Source organism: Anoplopoma fimbria, chromosome 12 (genome assembly GCF_027596085.1).
Source record: "Anoplopoma fimbria isolate UVic2021 breed Golden Eagle Sablefish chromosome 12, Afim_UVic_2022, whole genome shotgun sequence".
NCBI classification, from domain to species: domain Eukaryota; kingdom Metazoa; phylum Chordata; class Actinopteri; order Perciformes; family Anoplopomatidae; genus Anoplopoma; species Anoplopoma fimbria.
The window spans coordinates 13200508-13219942 of record NC_072460.1 but is presented as its reverse complement, the minus strand read 5'-3'; the positions used below and the strand labels follow the sequence as shown (position 1 = coordinate 13219942).

The following is a 19435-nucleotide window of genomic DNA, read 5'->3' as shown; positions in this document are numbered from 1 at the left end:
TATGTGGCTTGATTCTAAAGTTTGAAATGGATGGTAGCCTCATAACATATACATGGGTAATAAGATAACATAACACGCAGGTGTTCTGGTTTATGTGTAGGTATTTATCGGTGAACCTGCTGAACACTTGGTGGAGGTTTATTTCAGACCATGGCTGTAAGTGATTGAGAAACCTTCTCTTCACAAACAAATGCGCAATGCATAGCAGTATAGTACTAGTAGGAGAGTACAGTATCAGAAGCGGAATAAGTCATATGAAACTACCAAGGACTTGCACAGATATGTGTTGTGTTAATGACGAAAAAATTTTTCTATAAGAAAAATAAGCGTAATCGAGCTCAATTAAATCGGTTTATCAATTAACAAAACAGATGCATTCATCCGTGGGCATGTCAAAGTCGCTTTGGTTCGACCACCGTAACAATCTAATGAAAAATGGCTTCCCTGGATCCGAAAATCGAATGACCTAATATCTAATAGTCACCGTATTTCACTGGTCCGCGCTCACATTAACATTGTGTGCAGTGTGCAAAATGATCAGCCTGGCACAGCGTTGAACGTCGCCACACTGAAGCCGTAACACGTTTTCACTGGTGTCAAGTAATAAAATGCAATGTTTGATCGTTGTTTGTGCAAGAATACATTTTTGACGTAGTTGTTATTAGCTGGCACTGCTAGCAGCGGCTAGCCACTTAGCGGAACATCCGTGTGCAGACGCGACGCAGTTTAGCGAATGGAAGCGATGCTAGTGACCCATACAAGGGTACCCATGCAAAGTTGAGCCGCACATTTGGGTAGATTCATATTTGCAGGGGGCTGAAACTGAAAGAAAAACTATATTCACTGTGCGTGTCAACAAAGTTTGGGGCTGTCAGTTTCGGACGCACTGTTTCGTGCAAACTTGCTTTAACGACCTCGAGAGCGAGATTCCAGAGCAGAGCCGAGGCTAGCTGCGTTAGCCTCCGAGCTACATCCAGCAGCAAGGAGCCAGGTAGCGGGGTGGTGTGTGGGTCCACGGCATGGAGCTGGAGAGGCTGTGTCGGGACTGGTTGAAGACCTAGTCCCCCGGTAGTGAAACGACAACTCGACACGGAGCTCACGTAGCACCGTCCACCTAGTCGAGGAGCTAGCTAGCATCACCGCACAGCCTTCCGCCGAGCTGCACTTCCCCCACTCTCCCTCCAGCCGGCTAGCCGCAGCGATAGTCCGGTACATAAAATGAAGCGACCATCAGCGTTTTGGGAAGCTGTGTGGCTGTTTGGATTTTGCTGATGTATGAGGAGACGCTATTGTTCTTTTGAGGTGAGCTGTTTTATTATTGTCTATTTGAGCTCCTTGCAGCGGACACCCTTAGAGACCCACCAGCCCTGACCTTAGACCGGGCAACGCTAGCGCTGCCATCGGTAGCATCGGCTAGCTGTTAGCTTCCACCAGATGGGGGCATCTACTTGCTGGAGAACTAGCTCTGTTACCTGGGCGCTAACTCTAGGTAGAAATGTGGTTTATTCTGGCCGTGTCCACGCTACGGTTCACACAGTAGTCGTTTGACATGTTAAAAGTACACGTCCCTGCGCACGAGAGCGGGTGTATTCGTCCTCGTTGTGCCTCTTCGGGACACTTTGCTGCTACGTCACCATTGGTAGTTGTGAGGTTTTCCGTTCCAGCCTGTCGCCGGTGACACGGACGTGGCTATTTGCTGGCAGAGAGCAACCCTTTGAAGTCGGTGTTTACATTGAGCAATAGTGCTTAGCTTTGCAGATATTCAACTATAAAACCTCACATCTGTTTACTATGGCACTGCAACAATCAGCCTCTGCTTTTCACCAACATTACCAACTAAATAAGTGGATTTGTAGCGTTCACACTTTTATGGTTAACAGGATGTTAAGACGATAAGCGACGCAGACACCAGGTCACCTCTCTGTCTCTCTAACTTCACCTGAGAGACAAAGACTGTCCCCTGTCCTCCTTATTGTGATAAGTTAGGTTTTGAGGTGAAGTTTGTTGTCGAGCAGACACGTTTCCAGTGTTTATTAGGAGGGTTTAGTTGATGTCAACGCACAATGGAGACATGCATTTCGTCTCTGAGCTCAGGTGTTAGACATGTTTGTAACGCAGCACATGTTGTGCAGGTGAGGATGGTCGTGCAGGTGTGATGCATGTATTTGGAGAGTTTGGGCTGAAATGTGAGTACTTGTACTCACTGAACAGAGATGCACACAGTTGTGTTTTATGTTCTAAGTAATTGCATTTTGCTCTTTTAATTATGATCCTATGTGTTAAACCAAAACGTGAACTGGGATCTTCTTTCAATTGCCTCAGTTTGATCCAATAGGAAACCTTTCTTAATGTGTATTTGGTGTCACAGGAGGAGAGTGAAACACTGCGAGACACTCAGCTGGATTTATATGGCAAATCCACCGTCACATGCATTGCCTTTTAAGCCCCTTTGGACCAGAACATAACGCTTTAGCATCGCACCACGGACCTTTTGTCTTTTGCTTTTGTAACATCTGCAGATTCACGATGACATGAACACTTATCTGGGCTGTGATGAAGCATGAGTAACATTTCACATGCGAAATCCACCCCTTATTAAAGTGTCGCTTGTAAATGGCTTTTGTAGGTTCAAACACACGACATGATTTGCTATTATTAGTTGTGTTGCCAAAAGCAAATGGTGAGTCGTTGGTTGATTGTTTCCCAGTAACGTTACTGGTGTTAATGGCGTGAATCTCACAGCGGAACTATGATGCTTGCGACAAAGGTTCTGCACGAAATAAGCTGTGCTGCAACAGGAAGTTCAGCACACGGAAGTTGTGTTTTCTTTGTGTATCCCGATTTATGGTTGTTTTATTTGGGAAAACACCATTTTAGTTTGATCATTTTGTGCTCGTTCACGCAGCTGTTTCACCGGTCTGGATTATGCATTACTTGGTAAACGATAAGTTGAATTGTAAGAGCGGTTTCCGATGGATCTGTCTCTTTTAACACTCGCGCTGTTTTCATGAGTTTGCGAGGAGGCTCGATTGCATTAGTGCAACGTTAGTGAGATTAACACAGGGAAATGGTCTAAAGTGAGGACATACTAGCCATGTTTAATTGGTTGCATTTGTCGTTTTAAGTCTTCATGTGAGAAGTGCTTTTGGTTGGATATGGAGGCAAGTGTGTAGCATGTTGAGTTTTAGGAATGATCTTTTATGGTGTTAAGCTTATGTTGGGTAATGGAAATTACATTTTCTACTTTGGTAAGTGGGGACCTGCATACGATTTAGCTGTTCATTTTTTTGGGGAGGAAACTTAAATCTCATGAAGTTATCAGTTTTTTCTCATAATTATCAGATTTATTCTAATTCTCTCCATGCAGTAATAACAGACCTGATGTTGAAGGCATAGCCATTTATCAGAAATAATGCCCACAGGTTGTTTGCATCCTGTGAATAGTTTGATTCAACTTTTCTACTTCTGATTAAAACTACAAGTTGACTTCTTATGTTTTTTTTAAATTGCAGATCTCTGTCAAGGAGGTCAAAATCAGTACGGGGAATGGACGAGCAGAAATCAAACTGCGAAGAAAATGACTCTGAACCAACAGGTAATGTCTTGTTTTTAAATGTTCCCATATCCCTACGTCATCATTTATGAATATGCTCTATTCTGAAGGGAGATGATTATTAATATAATGTGCCTTTGCTCTGAAAGGGAACTGCTCATGGTTGAAAAGTTTTCATTAATATTAATTAAGTCGATTGATTTAATTAAGATTTGTTAACAAAATGTACTAAAGGTGATTTATTCCTGATGTTTTCTTTTTCTTCATTCTCTAGCTGATGACAATGCCCCTTCAAAGCAGCTTGTCTCCTCTGAGGAGGAATCCAAAGCCCTTCTTGCTGCTGAGGACGTGTCTGGTGCTACTGCAGCCTCGTCCAGCACACCTGTGTAAGTTATTAATTATGATTCAAACAATGTATGTGGTCAACACTGTTGTGGTCTATATCCCAAGGTGCTGCTCATTGTTGGCAACACCAAAAACTGAACCTCTACTCGTGTTTTTGAACAATCACAATTGTGACTGTACAGAGAGAGCACTCAAGCCTGTGCTCTTTGCAACTGTTTGGGGAGGAGCCTGCATGGACAGCGGGAACTGAGACACTTTGGGCCATTTTCTGAGCGGCCAACCCTCAAGCCATCAGCTACCCCACTGCCAGAGCCCGGAAATGATGACCTGTCTTCCATTGGATTTTCCGACTCCCCCTGTCTGGCATCACTCTTTGACGACTCAGGTCAAAACATTATGCTAATATATTTAAACACACATGGCACAAGATGTAGATAAATATTTTGTTAGGAATTTAACTGATATTGTGCTTTTTTTATTTATTTTTTATAAACAGGGGGTTGTGCGGTTCATCACTGGTGTGCGATGTGGTCGGAGGGAGTGAAGCGGATGGAGAATGAAGAGCTGGAGAACGTGGATAAAGCCGTTATCTCAGGGACACAGCGGGTAAGTGCACTGTATATAGACTTGATTAAGATGGTATTGAGTGAGAATATAGGGATTAACAGGCTTCCTTCACAAAATCTAACTTGTTACCATTGGTCTGTTCCAGCTTTGCGAATACTGCAAAAGGCTGGGCGCAACCATTCGATGCCATGCTGAGGGCTGCACGCGGTTCTACCACTTCCCCTGCTCGGCAGCCAGTGGATCCTTCCAGTCCATGAAGCAGTTGGTTCTCCTCTGTCCAGAGCACATAGACAAGGCAGAGGAGTTGGGTAAGAAAACAAAACATCTTTGTCAAAGTTATGATATAATTACTGTGGGCCTGATCACAGCAACGTTTTGTTTATACTCGTGCGTGGCATCATAGCGCGAACATAAACCACCTGTGCAGATGGCGCACAAGCTACGAGCACACACAAAGGCGTTTATGCTCAACACACAGTATTGCATGCATTATAAGAAACGAAGGTTGAATATCCTATAAACAATTAGATTTTTCTGCATAATATATACTCAAATTAAAAAAATTATGACTTCCGGTTTCTAAAGCATTTAAAACCAAATTGACATTTTTTGTATAATCCCTAGACATGTAAATGGCGCTGCTATCGGTGAACTATTTTTGACAGTCGCATCTAAAAAGCTCCGATTGAAGTGACAAAAATGATGAGGGGCACAACCAAGTGCCGTGACCACTTGCAAAGCTTTTGTTTGGCAACTGGCTCCATAATGATTTCATTTATCAATTGTGGACTGTACCTGCTCTTTTGTTGGCACAAAACGTCAGTTTCGTGCATAACTTGAAAGTTGGAAAATGGCAATCATTGGTCATAGTCTCTCTAAAAAGTTATGTTTTTGACTTTTAAAAAAATGCAAACTTTGCTTAACAAACCATTAGTCGGCTACTGGCTACCTATCTTGCATTTCCCCCCCTGTTGAACTAAAAAAATTAAGTTATTAGGTGCTGATGTCCATTAAGTCACCCTGTAATGTTTCTTTTTTATTTTTTTAATTTTTTTATACAGCAGGTGAGGAGGCTTGGTGTGCAGTGTGTGACTCAGCTGGGGAGCTCACAGATTTGCTGTTCTGTACGGGTTGTGGCCAACATTATCATGCGGCCTGTCTTGAGATTGGTGCCACGCCCATCCAGAGGGCAGGATGGCAGTGCCCGGAGTGTAAAGTGTGTCAGACTTGCAGGTAAGTCAAACTGTAGTGAATCAGATACTATAATAATAATGATAATAATAATAAGATACACTATAATAGTGAATCAGATGCAGTTCCTGAACGTTTGCATTATATTCACATATTTTTTAATATATTCATATCATATTTGTCCTATTTTACCTGAGCTTTATTTCCCATTTTTAAGAGCAATGTCTTTATTCCTCATTTTCTTAGACAACCAGGAGAAGACTCAAAAATGTTGGTGTGCGATGCCTGCGATAAGGGCTACCACACCTTCTGTCTCCAACCAGCCATGGATTCTCTTCCCACTGACCCATGGAAATGCAGAGTAAGTCAGATTTGTCCCTTACTTTGGTACAAAAAATGCCCTCATCTTGGAAACTGACTGTGAGAGCAAGTTCAGAAAACAAAAAAAAGTTTTGATTTATGAGGATATTTGAAAGAGAGCTTGTCTTCATGTGCTTTTTTTGATCATACGGTTTATGTTTTACTAACATTATTTGTATTTTACAGAGGTGTCGTGTATGTACGGAGTGTGGTGTCCGAGGACTGGTGCTGCCAGATTTAGCCCAGTGGTTTGACAACTACGCCGTGTGTGAGGGCTGCCAGCGTCACCGCAGTTCTATGTGTGGCGTGTGCAGCAAAGCTGCGAACCCATCAGTCACTCTGCTGTGCTGCAGCATGTGCCACAGGTTTGTTTGATGCAGAAGTGCAAAAGCATTTATTAATGATATCTATCATGTGTGGGCTTGTCACTCATATTATCATTCAATATTTCTCGATGATTTCTTGATGATTGTTTTAGGTGGGTGCACAGTGAGTGTGCGTTACCGGGGGAGCTTTCAGAAGCCAAGTGCATTTGCCGGCTTTGCAAAGAGGATGAGCAGCAACCTGTCACTCAACCACACACAGCGGAGATACAAACCAGAGAGGTGTCCGAGGAGACTGAAGGACAAGTGAAGTTGGTGGAGATGACAATCCAAACGGATGCAGACATGGTGACAGAAGAGCACACAGACTTATCCGAGGTGACACCAGGACAGAAAGCGTCAGAGTTGGTTGAGGCTGAAGCCATATCTGACAAAGAGACACCCATGGACTTGGGTAAGTCTGAGTCACACACAACAAAAGTCAAAGCTTACGAGACATGCAAGTCGTGAGTTTTAATGTACTAGTAAAAGAATGCAGCTTGTTTATGTTGACTGCACCTTCAGCAATTAAAAACCCCCCACCTCTTTCTCTTATTGTTTCTAAATGTAGCTCTTGAAGTAGATCAGCATTTTCGATGAAGTTTATGTAGTGAATAATTTGGTTTTATCCGCATGGTTGAATGCACTCATTGTGAGTCGCTTTTGATGAAACATCGACTAAGTAAATATAACGTGATTTATGTCTGAGATGTGCTCCTGAGAGTTAACTACTTTTGGCTTCAGGGGTGGAGCCTGCAGCTGTTGCGACAACAGACGGGGAAAAAATCAAGGAGGACAAGGTGCAGGTAGCAACAGAAGGATCGACTTCTGAGGCGACCGCTGTTCCACTTGAGTCCACTGGTAAACTCAGAACCCACTGTTGACATATTTAAAACTGAACACAAAGTACTTTATTATTTGTGTGATGGTTTGCCGTAACTAATGATAGATTTATACATGTTTACACTAATAACCATGCATTCCTTAATCTCAAATGTAGAATGTGCAACAAAAGAACAGAGGGTCTCTTGTCTTCCTGCTGATGAAGAGAGAGAAGAGGAGGAAGTCAGCCAGGTGACTCAAGTCAACCCTCCCCAGGACCCCACAGCAGAGACACAGTGTGACAACCTGAAAGTAGAACCAACACCAGTGTCACTTCAGGGCCCTGAAAGTATGGAGGTGGAGAAGGAGAAGCAGGAGGACACTCCATCAGTGGAACAAGAAGAAGAAGAAGAAGAAGAATCATCAGAGTTATTAAACAATGGTTCTGATGGCACGCCTATCACAGAACCAGTCAGTAAGGATCCACCAAAATCACCAGCTTCTCCTGCCTCTGTGGACAAAACGGAGCATTTGCCCATGGATAATTGTCAGGAAAGAAGTCCATGCGAGGACCCCCAGTCTCCTACTCTTTCTTTATCAGTAGACACAAAAGAGGTCCTCTCTTCTATGGAAATAGGTGGGAGGTTACTACCTCACTCTGAAGAGGAGGAGGATGATGAAGAGTATGATGAGCATATTGGAGGACTTAATTTAGACATAAAGCAGGAACTGCAGGAGCAAGAGGCTAAGAGGGAATTGCTGCTGGACGACATGTCCTATTTGAGCCACGGAGACGAGAGCAGCAGTGGCTTTCTGGGCTCTCCAGGAGAACACGACCCTCAGCTCTCCATGGAGTTTGGCCTTGACGCCGGCCGCTCACACACAGATAATCTGCTCACTGAGACTGATGACTCGCTTCCCTTCGAACCATTCAGAAGCGACAGAGAGAAGGTGAAACGCAGAGGATCCCCAGGACGCTCACGAATCAAACAGGTGAGGTCAACATTTACAAGTTGTTTTGTTTTATTAAGTGATTTTTGCTTAACCAGCTGAAATGGTGCTTTAACCTTTTTTGTTTTTGTTTTTAAGTTGTCAGTATTACATTGTCCCAACACACATTTAAATGTTTTTTTTCCTTCCTTTTCTTTTAGGGGCGAAGCAATAGTTTTCCTGGGAAGCGTAGACCTCGAGGAGGTGGTGGAGGGAGAGGGCGTGGTGGGAGGTCACGCCTCAAAGCTATGGCCTCCTGCATTGATGCTTTCTTGGTGAGCTGTACTTAAAACAGAATTCAAATGTTCTTCTATATTCTGTCACTTTTATTATGTTGTCATAATAACGCTTTTCTTTACTTGTAATTTAATGACGCATGATGGCAGTGTGTTTGTAACTGTTTATTCCCTTGTTCACAGCTAAGCATGACCACAGACACTGGAATAAGTAAGGAGGAAGACGAGGAGGAAGATGACACCATGCAGAACACAGTGGTCCTTTTCTCAAACACCGATAAATTTGTCCTGCTCCAGGTATAGCTCTTCTTCCAGAGTGACATTTTTAATTACCGTGTCGCACAAACACAGTTGCTACTTTCTAATCAAACGCGAATACCCCGTTTCCTCTTTTTCATTACTTCTCTCTTCTGTTTTAGGATATGTGTGTTGTGTGTGGCAGTTTCGGAAAGGGTCCCGAGGGGCAGTTATTGGCTTGTGCTCAGTGTGCCCAGTGTTACCATCCTTACTGTGTGAACAGCAAAGTAAGCACAACATTATCCTCAGTTTTTTATTTTTCTTCAGCACTATTTTTCAAAATCCAGATGGAATAACCTTACGTCTTCTGTAGATCACCAAGACGATGCTCCGTAAGGGCTGGCGCTGTTTGGAATGTATTGTGTGCGAGATGTGTGGAAAGGCTTCGGACCCCTCCCGCCTGCTGCTGTGTGATGACTGTGATGTCAGCTATCACACCTACTGCTTGGACCCACCCCTGCACAATGTTCCCAAGGGTGGTTGGAAGTGCAAATGGTAAAAAAAAAAGTAAACTCTTAGAGCACAATGCTTCATTCAGCCCGTGTAGCTTTGAATGGGGTCAAATGTAAATTCATACATGTACATTTGCATATTATGTAAAACACTCATGCTACAGCCCTGCATTAGCAATGCAGAGGCCCATCTTTCTGCCTCTTGCTTCTGTAGCAACAGAAAAACTACTGCACCTTTTAAATTGGTGTCTAATTTTTTTTTTTTTATCTTTCATGTTCGCTGTATTTTCGTTACCCAGTGCTTCACTACTTCTGTGCAGGTGTGTATGCTGTGTGCAGTGTGGTTCCAACTCCCCGGGTTTCCACTGTGAGTGGCAGAACAATTACACCCACTGTGGCCCATGTGCCAGCCTCGTCACCTGTCCAGTGTGCAGAGAGAACTTCATGGAGGAGGAGCTGCTGCTGCAGTGTCAGTACTGCGATCGGTGAGTGCTGCTCATTAGAACTACACATGCACACACTCGACACAGAAACTGAGGTATTCATGAGATTGCTGCTAATGAAGACTAACGGGGAATGGATTATTTATGTATTTTTCACATCATGAATTATTCCATAACATCTTTGATTCGCAGTGTGATTTGTTGTGAAAGGTATGTGTATATCGATGTATATCTGTGTGCCTGTGCAGATGGGTCCATGCCGTCTGTGAGAGTCTGTACACAGAGGATGAGGTGGAACAAGCTTCTGATGAGGGCTTTGCCTGCACATCCTGTTCGGCATATGTTCCAAAACCCGTGGGTAAGTCCCAGAATGACATTATTTTAAAACTGAAGATGCACTGAAGATTATGGTTTCAAAAATACACCCAGAAAACTTACTGATGACATGATTTTCTTTTGCTTTTTCTACCCGATCTTTGCCTTTGTTCACAGTAGTAGAGTCAGCCATTATGGCTTCAATAAAGATCAAAGAGCCAGGTCAGTGGACTTTGCTTGTTCATGATTATTATCACAAGCACACAATGTGGTAATCACAGTCACAAGTAACTCATATTTGCAAATGTCAATTAACAGAACCCCAGTTCTACCGGTTGGAGGGTGTGTGGCTGACGGAGTCGGGTATGTCCCTGCTGCGCAGCATCTCCATGTCTCCCCTGCACAAGAGACGGCAGCGTCGCTCCCGTCTCGGCACTCTGTGCTGTGAAGGAGGTTCTGATGGAATGGATCTGAGGGAAGTCGAAGATGGGGAGGATGGAAAAGGTTTGCACACTCTCCGCCCATCCAGTGGTTTATTAACAATTTCAGGAATGTGTTCCTTCTTTTTTAATGCAAGACTTTTTGCAACTTCGATGTTACCTTGTATATCCAGGCTGTGGGGAGCCCATGGACTGTGAATCCAAGATGGAGAACCCTGGGAGCCCTGACAGAGATGGTGGTGCAGAGGGAGGCACTGAAGGCATGGCAGACTGCGAGGGCCTCAAAGGAGGAGCAGAGGAGTTGGATGATAGCAAAAAAAGAAAGCGGAAACCTTACAGGCCTGGTAAACTACCCAGAATTTCCCAAAACAACTTGTAACATCCACAAAGATGTCTGAGCATTAACAAAATATTTAAAAATGATTTATACATTTCTTGTTCTAGGAATTGGAGGCTTCATGGTGCGACAAAGGAAGTGTCACACACGGATGAAGAAAGAATTTTTTGCCCAATTGGCTGGAGAGACTACATTAGATGGACAACCAATAGAGAGAACCATTGATGAAGGTTGGTGACAAAATACTTTTTTGAATTTAATTTCATCCACATTACATTTTTGTAATTAATCTGCGGTTCACAAGCATGCTGAATGCTCTCATCACTACTAAGGACTGCATTTGTTTTTTTTACTGGATAGTGTACATTTTGGATACTGAATTTCATGGTTATATATGCATAGGACCTCACCCTGACACAGATAACATAATGGATCCTAAACCAGTGGAGGGCGAGGAACAAGCCAAGAAACGTCGGGGACGGAAGAAGAGCAAACTTGAGGACATGTTTCCATCTTATCTCCAGGTTTCAAGTCTCTCTATGCTTTACACAGTTTTAAAACATATGGTATCAGAGGCATAATGTTCATATCTGAAATGTTTGTAATTCGCTGCAGGAGGCTTTCTTTGGGAAGACACTAATAGACTTGAGTAAGAAAGCTGTGATGATACCTCCTGGGCAGAGGGCAGGCACATGCCCAGTCCGACCTTCATTACCAGCACCGTCAGGGGTCAAAACTACTGCCGCAGAGAGTAAGTGCGCTAACTTCACCTCTGGCACATAAAAACTTTGCAAATGACTTTTGACACTTGGTGTGGAAAAGGTTAGTACCTTCATGACCGTTTGTGCTTCTCTCACTAGCTGAGGATCGTGTGGTGAAAATTAATTTTCCTCTCAAGCAAGAAGGGGGTGAGGCCTCTCAGGCTCAGGGAGAAGGTGCAGGTAAGTGTCTGTTTGGAAAATGTTCTACTGGTTCATTGTAATGGTCTTGAGGTAATTGCCAGTTGGTTTAAAATTATTCCTTTTTTTTAGGAGTTTCTGCACCATCCTCATCGCTGAAGGACCAGGCGTCGAATGATCCGCATGATTCTGATGCAGAAAAACGTGAAGGTAGTGCCATGACTTTGGCCTAAACCGTATGCAACTTGAACTTAAGGAAGGTTTTAATGCCTGATGTTAGCGTCCTCCCTTACATGCTGTCTTCCTTGCGTGACAGGTCTTCCACAAGGGATGGAGAGTCAGGACTCTGAGCAGTTCTTCAGGAAGGTTCTGGGAGTGTCGGACGGCTCCTCTTTGGAGGGCATGAAGCCCATCTTGGAGGGCAGTAAAGGAGAACTCAATCGTAGCGCTCTGCCGCAGAGAGCTCTCCTCTCAGGTGTGTATGTGGGCATGTCTGCAGATGATCATTAGGAGTTTTTTTGAAGTTAGAAACAATATTTATTGTATGATTGAGCTTTAAATCTTTGTAACTTTGTAAGGATTAGTACAAATAAGGTTTTGTTGAAGTTTGGCTTGGGATTAACACATGTAAAATCTTTAACAGGGTCCCTGCCCTCAGCTGGAATGATGGATGCTTTTCCTGGCCTCAGTCAGTCACCGTTCTTTGATATGCGGTAGGTCCAATACTGAATTGCCTATTGCATTTTATTTTACAATAAGTTGCAGTGTATACAATCATCACAACTCGTGCTGTAGAGCATAGTGTAGAAGCGTATACCCATTTATTTGTTTCTAATGTAATTGACCCATGCAAGCCCTTCTATCTTTTATAAAACAATAACAATCTCGTATGGTGTACAGGGACCGAGGAGGACTGTTCAGTCCAGATGGGGGTGATGAAAGCCCCTGGGCCACTCCCTCTACCCCAGCAACCCCCTCCTCCCCAGCAACCCCCACTGAGGCAGAGGGTGATGGGCTGTCCTACAACCAACGCAGTCTCCAGCGCTGGGAGAAGGATGAGGAGCTGGGAGAACTTTCAACTATTTCCCCTGTTCTTTATGCCAATACCAACTTTCCCACTCTCAAACAGGACTACCCAGGTGAGTGCGGAAGAAATACTATAACAATATGAACGACCTCTTATAAGACCAAACGGAATTAATACTTTTTCAAAGTAAGGTTTTCATATTCATTAGATATTAAACGGTTATTACACATTTCTCCTGTGACAGACTGGGCTAGTCGCTGTAAGCAAATCATGAAGGTCTGGAGGAAGGTGTCAGCTGCTGACAAGGTTCCATATCTGGTAGGTGCTCCAATTATTGTTTTATTTTCATTTATTATAAATCAACAATCTTTTCCTGCAGTTCCTTGTAACACACATTTCTAAAATGTAGTCAAAGATGCAATGCTGTAGTTATTTTTTGTTTTAAAATGTCCCTTTTGGCTTATTGTAACATCACATTAATGCAGAAAGCCTCAAGTAAAACATGACCAACACAGAAATATAGAAAATTGTTATTCAAATTTAAACTGTCCGGTGGGTTCTGCTTATTGCTAGGATTATCTTGATTCAGCCTACAAGTATGTATGACATTTCTGCAGTAAAAAATAAAAAAGTGGATTAATAATTCATATTTTTCATATTTTCATATTTTTAGTTATGCAGAAGTAAGAATTACATTTTTAATTCTTTAATATTCTTTTTGTAGCAAAAGGCCAAAGATAACCGAGCAGCTCAGAGGATCAACAAGGCGCAGAAGGTGATTATAGCAGCAGCATCCTTTTGCTGTTTGTCACCTGTCACTGGAGTTGTGGTGCAGATTGTTCATGCTTCCTCTGTACCCTCCTCTTTCCACAGCAGGCAGAGAGTCAGGTGTGCAGGCCAGTCAAGACAGAGGGAGTGCGCGTGAAGACTGAACGGCCCAGTTTACATCTCCAGATCCCTCCACCTTCTGGCTCTACGTCAATCTCTTCCCAGCCCAGCTCTGCAGAAAGCCCATTTCCCTTCCCTCCAGATTCAGGATCATCCTCTGTCTTTTTCTCTGATGGACCTGTTAAGACCCCGGGGTCAGCTGAAATCAGGACAGATCCCTTTGCTAAGCTTCCTCCTCAGTCACCTCATTCTCACTCTCACCCAACCACACCCTACTCCCATGCTGGGGCCAGCCCCTTACAGGCCTCTTCCTCAGGTTATTCCGCTTCCGGCCCACAGGGTCCTCCTCAGGGACGGCCAGCCAGTCTTGGCCCCTTTGACATGCAACCAGGAACTCCTGGAACCCCCAGACGGGCTCAGCAGGTTGACCCCTACTTCAGATCGCAGCTGCAGCAGCAACAGGGCCATCTACCACAATCGCAGCAAGGCTCCCAGGAGTCCCTTGGACCTCCAGAAAGTCCTCATTCAAGAGGCACAGGGCTTGGGGAGTCACCCATCTTCTCACCATCCCACAATACCCACTATGGAGACCCTTTTAGAACCCAGCAAGGGATGGGAAGGTCAGAATATGGTTCATCCCCGTCACCCTCTGCAGTGGCTTCCTCACCTGGGCAATACAAGGCTGATATGAGTGCACCATCTCCACGCTCATCTGCAGTGGGAAGACCTGATCTATCCACTGACTCTCCTGCTGGGATGCTGGAGTCTGGGGATGGTTTATTCAAGGCACCTATGACGCCACGAATGCACCAAGGGGAGGGTGGGACTCTTCATCCTGGAGCTTCCCCTAGCCACCCCTCTGAAGGCTACAGGCAGTCACCTTCCCACCCTTTCTCTGATCCCCACACTCAGCCATCACTGACTCCCAGGCCGCAGTCAGGTGACAATTGTTCTCTCGGACCCCAGAGACACCCTGTGGCTCAACAAGAACTATGCCCTAGAGTGCCCTCCAGCCCACAGTCCCAGGGAAGCTCTCAGTCGCCCCACACTCCTGGTGGCCATTCCAATGATGCCTACTCTGTCCATTCTCCTGCTACCCCTCGTTTCCAATCCCCAGACCTTTGTTCTCAGCCACCTTCAAGGCCACAATCTAGAGACCCTTTTGCTACTATCCATAAACCCCCTCGTCCCCCTTCTGCTGCCCCAGAGGGAACTGCAAGTTACAAAAGCTCACCTCATCCTAACCAGCAACCTCCACCCCATCCCACAAACAGTTCCATAGGGGATCCTCTCTCTGGTAAACCGTCAGCACCTCCTACTTTTAACCGGAGCCCCAGCACCGGAGGCTTCCAAATAACCCAGCAACAGAGTCAGATGTTACAGGGTCAGCATCAGCAACAACAGCAACAAACTCAGCAGACTATGAGTGCAGACAGCTTCAGCTCCAGGGTGCCACCTCCTTCTGGGTCTCAAGAACTAGCAGTTGTCCGCCCTCAAGACGCACCTCATCAGCCAGCTTTACCAGGCACTCAAGAAATGCCTGACATTTCAGCAGTGCAGGACCCTGCATTAGTAGGCCTTAGCCCCTCTGAGCTGGAAAAACACCGACAGGTATCAAAATATTAGCCACTGAACAATCATGCTATGCACCTCCTTAGTGTGTTGTTAATCAAAGATTGTTATGTTTTCTTTTTTTAGCGACTGAGGCTGAGGGAATTCTTAATCAGACAACAAATGCAGAGGAATTCCATTAGACAAGAGAAGGAGGCTGCTGCTGCTGCTGCTGGAAGTACATCTCCTGGCTGGTCTGGAGGAGAGATGGGAGCCTTTCAACAAGAAAAGGCTCACAGAGCACCTCCACCTTATCCACAGGTACACACAGTGTCATGTAGCAATTAGGAAGATGTCTTTGCATGGCCTGTGTTCAATCCCAAATACCTGTTCTGCTGAGGAGTTCAAGGAATAAAAAACTGAAGCACTAATTTAAAGTGCACTATTTTAAAGCTGAGGCTGTACTTTCAAATCTTTGTTGACTGGTGCCAGTTAAATGTCAAAGTAACAAAGTGAGCGAGTGGGTCGTAATCAAAGGGTTGGTGGTTCAATCCTCAGCTCCTTCTGTTGAAGTAATGCATTGCATGGAAGCTCGCTGCCGTCAGCGTGTGTGGATGAATAAGGCAGATTGTAAAGAAAATAAACTGTAGAAATCCTATAGTGTATTACAAATAAAAGTAGATGTCACACGTGCCTCTTGTAATTACTTACTGTAATTACTTCCTTTAGGATCGTGTTGCTGCTACTACTGCTGGACCTCAGACTTCTGTGGCAGGGAAGATGCCCATGGCTGTTGGTGTCATGGAGGACAAGCTCATTCGCCCACCACCTACAGGAACTCCTGCTATCATGGATCCCAGTGCACTAAGGTAACCGCATCATTTAATTACATTCACAATTGTTGTGAAATACTAAGACATGGTTCCCCTTACACAGTTAATACATTTCCACCGGCATAAATAATTGGCACCCTAAATAAGTACCGCCCCTTGCATTTTCAAAATTCCGTAACACAGTATACCTGTGTGTTTTCTGTCCTTCAGGGCACCGGGGCCCAGCAGACCTCAGGGGATGTTTGCCCGTCCTCCATTCCCTCCTCAGTGGCAGGGCCAGCCTCCAGGTCCAAGGAGGTTTCCCCAGCCTGGCATGGAGGCTATGGGCATAAGGCACAATCTCAACCCTGCTGCCAACATCCAGGGCATGGAAGGCATGGGTAACCCTCACACCATGATACCAGGACATGGAGGAGAGACCATGCAGCAAATGGGTCAAGGACCCCCACCACAATTCATTGAATTGAGACACAACTCGCAGAGGCTATCCCTACGACCTCAGTTTATGCCCCGTGGACCCCAGCCAAGACCACGTCACTTTGTTCCACAGCAAGAGATGGCAGCACCTTATGTTCAGCATCATCCCATTGCTCAAGCTGGTGGCATTCAAACAGAGGGGGGCGGAAACTCACAGCTGGGGTTACAGCAGGGTGGACTGTCTGTTTTACTGCCTCAGCACTCTACAGGCCCAGTAACACAACAGCCCCACTTGCAGCTGCAGGCCGCTTCTTCCACTCCGAACATTCCTAACGCTGAGCAGCATCAGCTTCGACAACCAAGTCTAGTCACACAGCCCCAGCCCACCATGGCACAAAATAGTGAGGAGCTGCCAGAGCCTGACCTTGAGGGTCTTGGGGATGCCCCAGGTGATGGAGGTGTGGAGGATGAGGATGATTTGGCTCTAGACTTGGACCCTGACAAAGGAGATGATGACTTGGGCAACCTGGACAACCTGGAAACCAATGATCCACATCTAGATGACTTGCTTAACAGTGATGAGTTTGACTTGCTGGCATACACTGACCCTGAACTGGACCAAGGCGACCCTAAAGATGTATTTTCAGACCAGCTGCGGTTGGTGGAAGCAGAAAGTGAAGCACCATCTTCCTCTGGATCTGCGCTTGTTAAAGTGGAAGGAAAAGCCAAGGTGGAGCCAGGGCAGAAGTCTCTCACAACAGCTCCTGCCATTGCAAGGGGGTCTGCTACCCAACTGCCATCCTCTGCAGACACTGTTGATACCTCCAAGGTAAAAGTAGAGGACAGAGGTCTGACCCCTCAGCTGCATCCAGGACATACTGTGGTGAAAGATGAAATAGGAGATGCTGTGTCAATGCTTCTTGGTGGGAACACCACATCAGCGAGGCCTGCACAACCAGAAAACCAGTCAGCTTCACTCAGTTCTGTTCGATTAGGGGGACTACCGTACCCCCTGCCGGGCCAAGCTAACGCATTGCCATATCCTCCAGCTGCTCCACATGGAGATATCGGTGATGATCCGCTGGGGCTGCCTGATGTAGGGGAACAGCACTCTCTTGCTGCAGATTTGGCAAAGGTAGAGAGCTCTTTAGATGGGGAACTGCCTCTTCTAATACAGGATCTTCTGGAGCATGAGAAGAAGGAACTACAGAAGCAGCAGCAGCAGCAACAGCTCAGTTCCCTCCACCAGGGAGGCATGGCATCCCATTTTCCTGGCCTATCAAGTCAACAGCCTAACCCACAGGCACCCGGACATATAATGCTGCCACACCATCATCGTCCACCACCCCAAGGAATGATGGCTCAGCCAGGAATGGTAACCCGTGCTCCGCACATGTTGCAACAACAGCAAAGGCTTATGGGACCTGGAATGGTAACTCCACCTCACATGAATATGGCCCAGCAGCAAGCTATGGTGAGGATGGGTCAGCCAGGCATCCATGCAGGTGTAAGTCATCAACCAACGACACAGCCATTGATTAAACCACCTATGGCCAACAACTTCTTCCCAGATAAAGGTAAGCGTTGTGGCTTGTCGCCATTATCACTCTGTAATGATGTTCTTTTGGTACTATAGCTACAGACATTGTCTTACTCTTTTCTGCAGATTTAGACAAATTTGCTACTGATGACATCATGGATCCCATTGCCAAGGCAAAGATGGTGGCACTTAAGGGTATCAAGAGAGTGTTGGCACAGGATCCAATGGCTGTTCCTTCTGGCATAAACAGGTATTTGTTCTTATGTAAAGCTTAATTATCTATTGAATCAACACCTCTAAACATGTTCCAGCTCAAAATCATTGACTGTTTTCAGTTACAGAGTTGAGGGATCATCTGAGTCCTTATCTAAAGTTACGCATTTTAACAATTAGAATTAGAAATAAATACACAACTGAGGTACCACCTTTGCAAAATGTAGAGCCTTGAAAAACCCTGTATTGGTGTTCTTTAAATTATGTAGTCCTGTGACGCTCTTCAAAATATCAGCATCAAAGAAATAAATTGAAACACACAGTGGTCTGCATCATTGTTTGCGGATATTTTGAAATGTCATAAGATTTGGATGGAAACTATACTTCTGCTGTTGTACCATGGTAACATGATAAATACTTAAAGAATATATTTTAAAAAGGAAGGGATCTATACACCAGTAAGTGGAGCTCCACTGTGAAGAGCTACTGATTCAGAGACAATGGTGATGCATATTAGTCCGTTCACCCTGAAGATTCTGTGTTAGGTTTGTTTGTACATGTACTAAACACTTCTACTACAGAATCTGCAGAGTTGTTTGCTAGGGATGCACCGATTTGACCGTTTCAATCCCAGTACCTGGGCTAAAGGTATCAGCTGATGCCGACTATCAATCAGATATTGGTGTTTGATTATTGAGCTTAATGCTTCAGTGTGTGGAAGTGATTAGATCGTTCTTTTATGTGTAAGGTAACGTCCGGCTAGACTTAAACATTGTATCCTTAACTTTGAAAAACAAAGTCTAACAGATAAACACATAAATATAAAGAAATTAAATTGTTATTTCCTAAAATAATCATATCCCGAAACCAGATCGGCCTATTGTAAGCGATACCTTATCCAGCCATTTTAGTCAGTATCAGAAAATATTGGTATCAGTGCATCTCTATTTCTTTCACAACTGTTTGCTGAGGAAGATGTTAAGAATCATTTTAAGAAGTGCATGTTAGACACGTTGTTTTCTCAAGACTGCTCTCCACTCCTCCTCCAAAGGGGGTGACCTTGTATGCAGAAGTGTCATATTTTTAACTGTCTTATCTAAGATCATCACAAGACACCCATCAGGTGTCGGTAACATCATGCATGGTTCAGTAGGCTGCAGATATAGTAATGCATTTTATGATTTCCTTTCTCGTTAGGCAACAAGTTTCTCTGCTTGCTCAGAGGCTGGCTGCCCCGGGCACAGATCCAGGTCAACTTACACCTGGACCTCCAAAGGTATGCTGTTGTGCTTGTTAGAAGTGATTGATTTACTTTCATTCTATGAGTATGTATGAGTGATTCAAATTATTTATTTTG

The 19435-nt window shown here is 44.7% G+C and overlaps 1 protein-coding gene across 4 annotated transcripts in view; it reads left to right on the top strand.

The window, feature by feature from the left end:
• Positions 1 to 712: 712 nt before the first annotated feature.
• kmt2d (lysine (K)-specific methyltransferase 2D) overlaps positions 713 to 19435 on the top strand; it is a 31614-nt gene continuing 12891 nt past the window's right edge. Inside the window, exons 1-37 of one of the 4 annotated variants that reach the window (XM_054609849.1) lie at positions 713 to 1302; positions 3513 to 3595; positions 3828 to 3939; positions 4081 to 4283; positions 4395 to 4504; positions 4611 to 4773; positions 5527 to 5698; positions 5903 to 6017; positions 6203 to 6381; positions 6495 to 6793; positions 7123 to 7239; positions 7379 to 8193; positions 8352 to 8465; positions 8610 to 8723; positions 8846 to 8950; positions 9037 to 9218; positions 9496 to 9660; positions 9867 to 9976; positions 10114 to 10155; positions 10252 to 10437; positions 10547 to 10717; positions 10818 to 10940; positions 11113 to 11234; positions 11326 to 11461; positions 11571 to 11651; positions 11742 to 11819; positions 11926 to 12084; positions 12253 to 12322; positions 12510 to 12748; positions 12881 to 12954; positions 13361 to 13411; positions 13510 to 15135; positions 15223 to 15396; positions 15805 to 15944; positions 16119 to 17902; positions 17992 to 18115; positions 19276 to 19354. In XM_054609849.1, the coding sequence (XP_054465824.1) occupies positions 3547 to 3595; positions 3828 to 3939; positions 4081 to 4283; positions 4395 to 4504; positions 4611 to 4773; positions 5527 to 5698; positions 5903 to 6017; positions 6203 to 6381; positions 6495 to 6793; positions 7123 to 7239; positions 7379 to 8193; positions 8352 to 8465; positions 8610 to 8723; positions 8846 to 8950; positions 9037 to 9218; positions 9496 to 9660; positions 9867 to 9976; positions 10114 to 10155; positions 10252 to 10437; positions 10547 to 10717; positions 10818 to 10940; positions 11113 to 11234; positions 11326 to 11461; positions 11571 to 11651; positions 11742 to 11819; positions 11926 to 12084; positions 12253 to 12322; positions 12510 to 12748; positions 12881 to 12954; positions 13361 to 13411; positions 13510 to 15135; positions 15223 to 15396; positions 15805 to 15944; positions 16119 to 17902; positions 17992 to 18115; positions 19276 to 19354 (8583 nt within the window). In that variant the 5' untranslated portion in view covers positions 713 to 1302; positions 3513 to 3546. Of the gene's footprint in view, positions 1303 to 2870; positions 2938 to 3512; positions 3596 to 3827; positions 3940 to 4080; positions 4284 to 4394; positions 4505 to 4610; positions 4774 to 5526; positions 5699 to 5902; positions 6018 to 6202; positions 6382 to 6494; positions 6794 to 7122; positions 7240 to 7378; positions 8194 to 8351; positions 8466 to 8609; positions 8724 to 8845; positions 8951 to 9036; positions 9219 to 9495; positions 9661 to 9866; positions 9977 to 10110; positions 10156 to 10251; positions 10438 to 10546; positions 10718 to 10817; positions 10941 to 11112; positions 11235 to 11325; positions 11462 to 11570; positions 11652 to 11741; positions 11820 to 11925; positions 12085 to 12252; positions 12323 to 12509; positions 12749 to 12880; positions 12955 to 13360; positions 13412 to 13509; positions 15136 to 15222; positions 15397 to 15804; positions 15945 to 16118; positions 17903 to 17991; positions 18116 to 19275; positions 19355 to 19435 lie in introns of those variants that run through there. The other 3 variants (XM_054609850.1, XM_054609847.1, XM_054609848.1) reach the window with 3 other exon arrangements.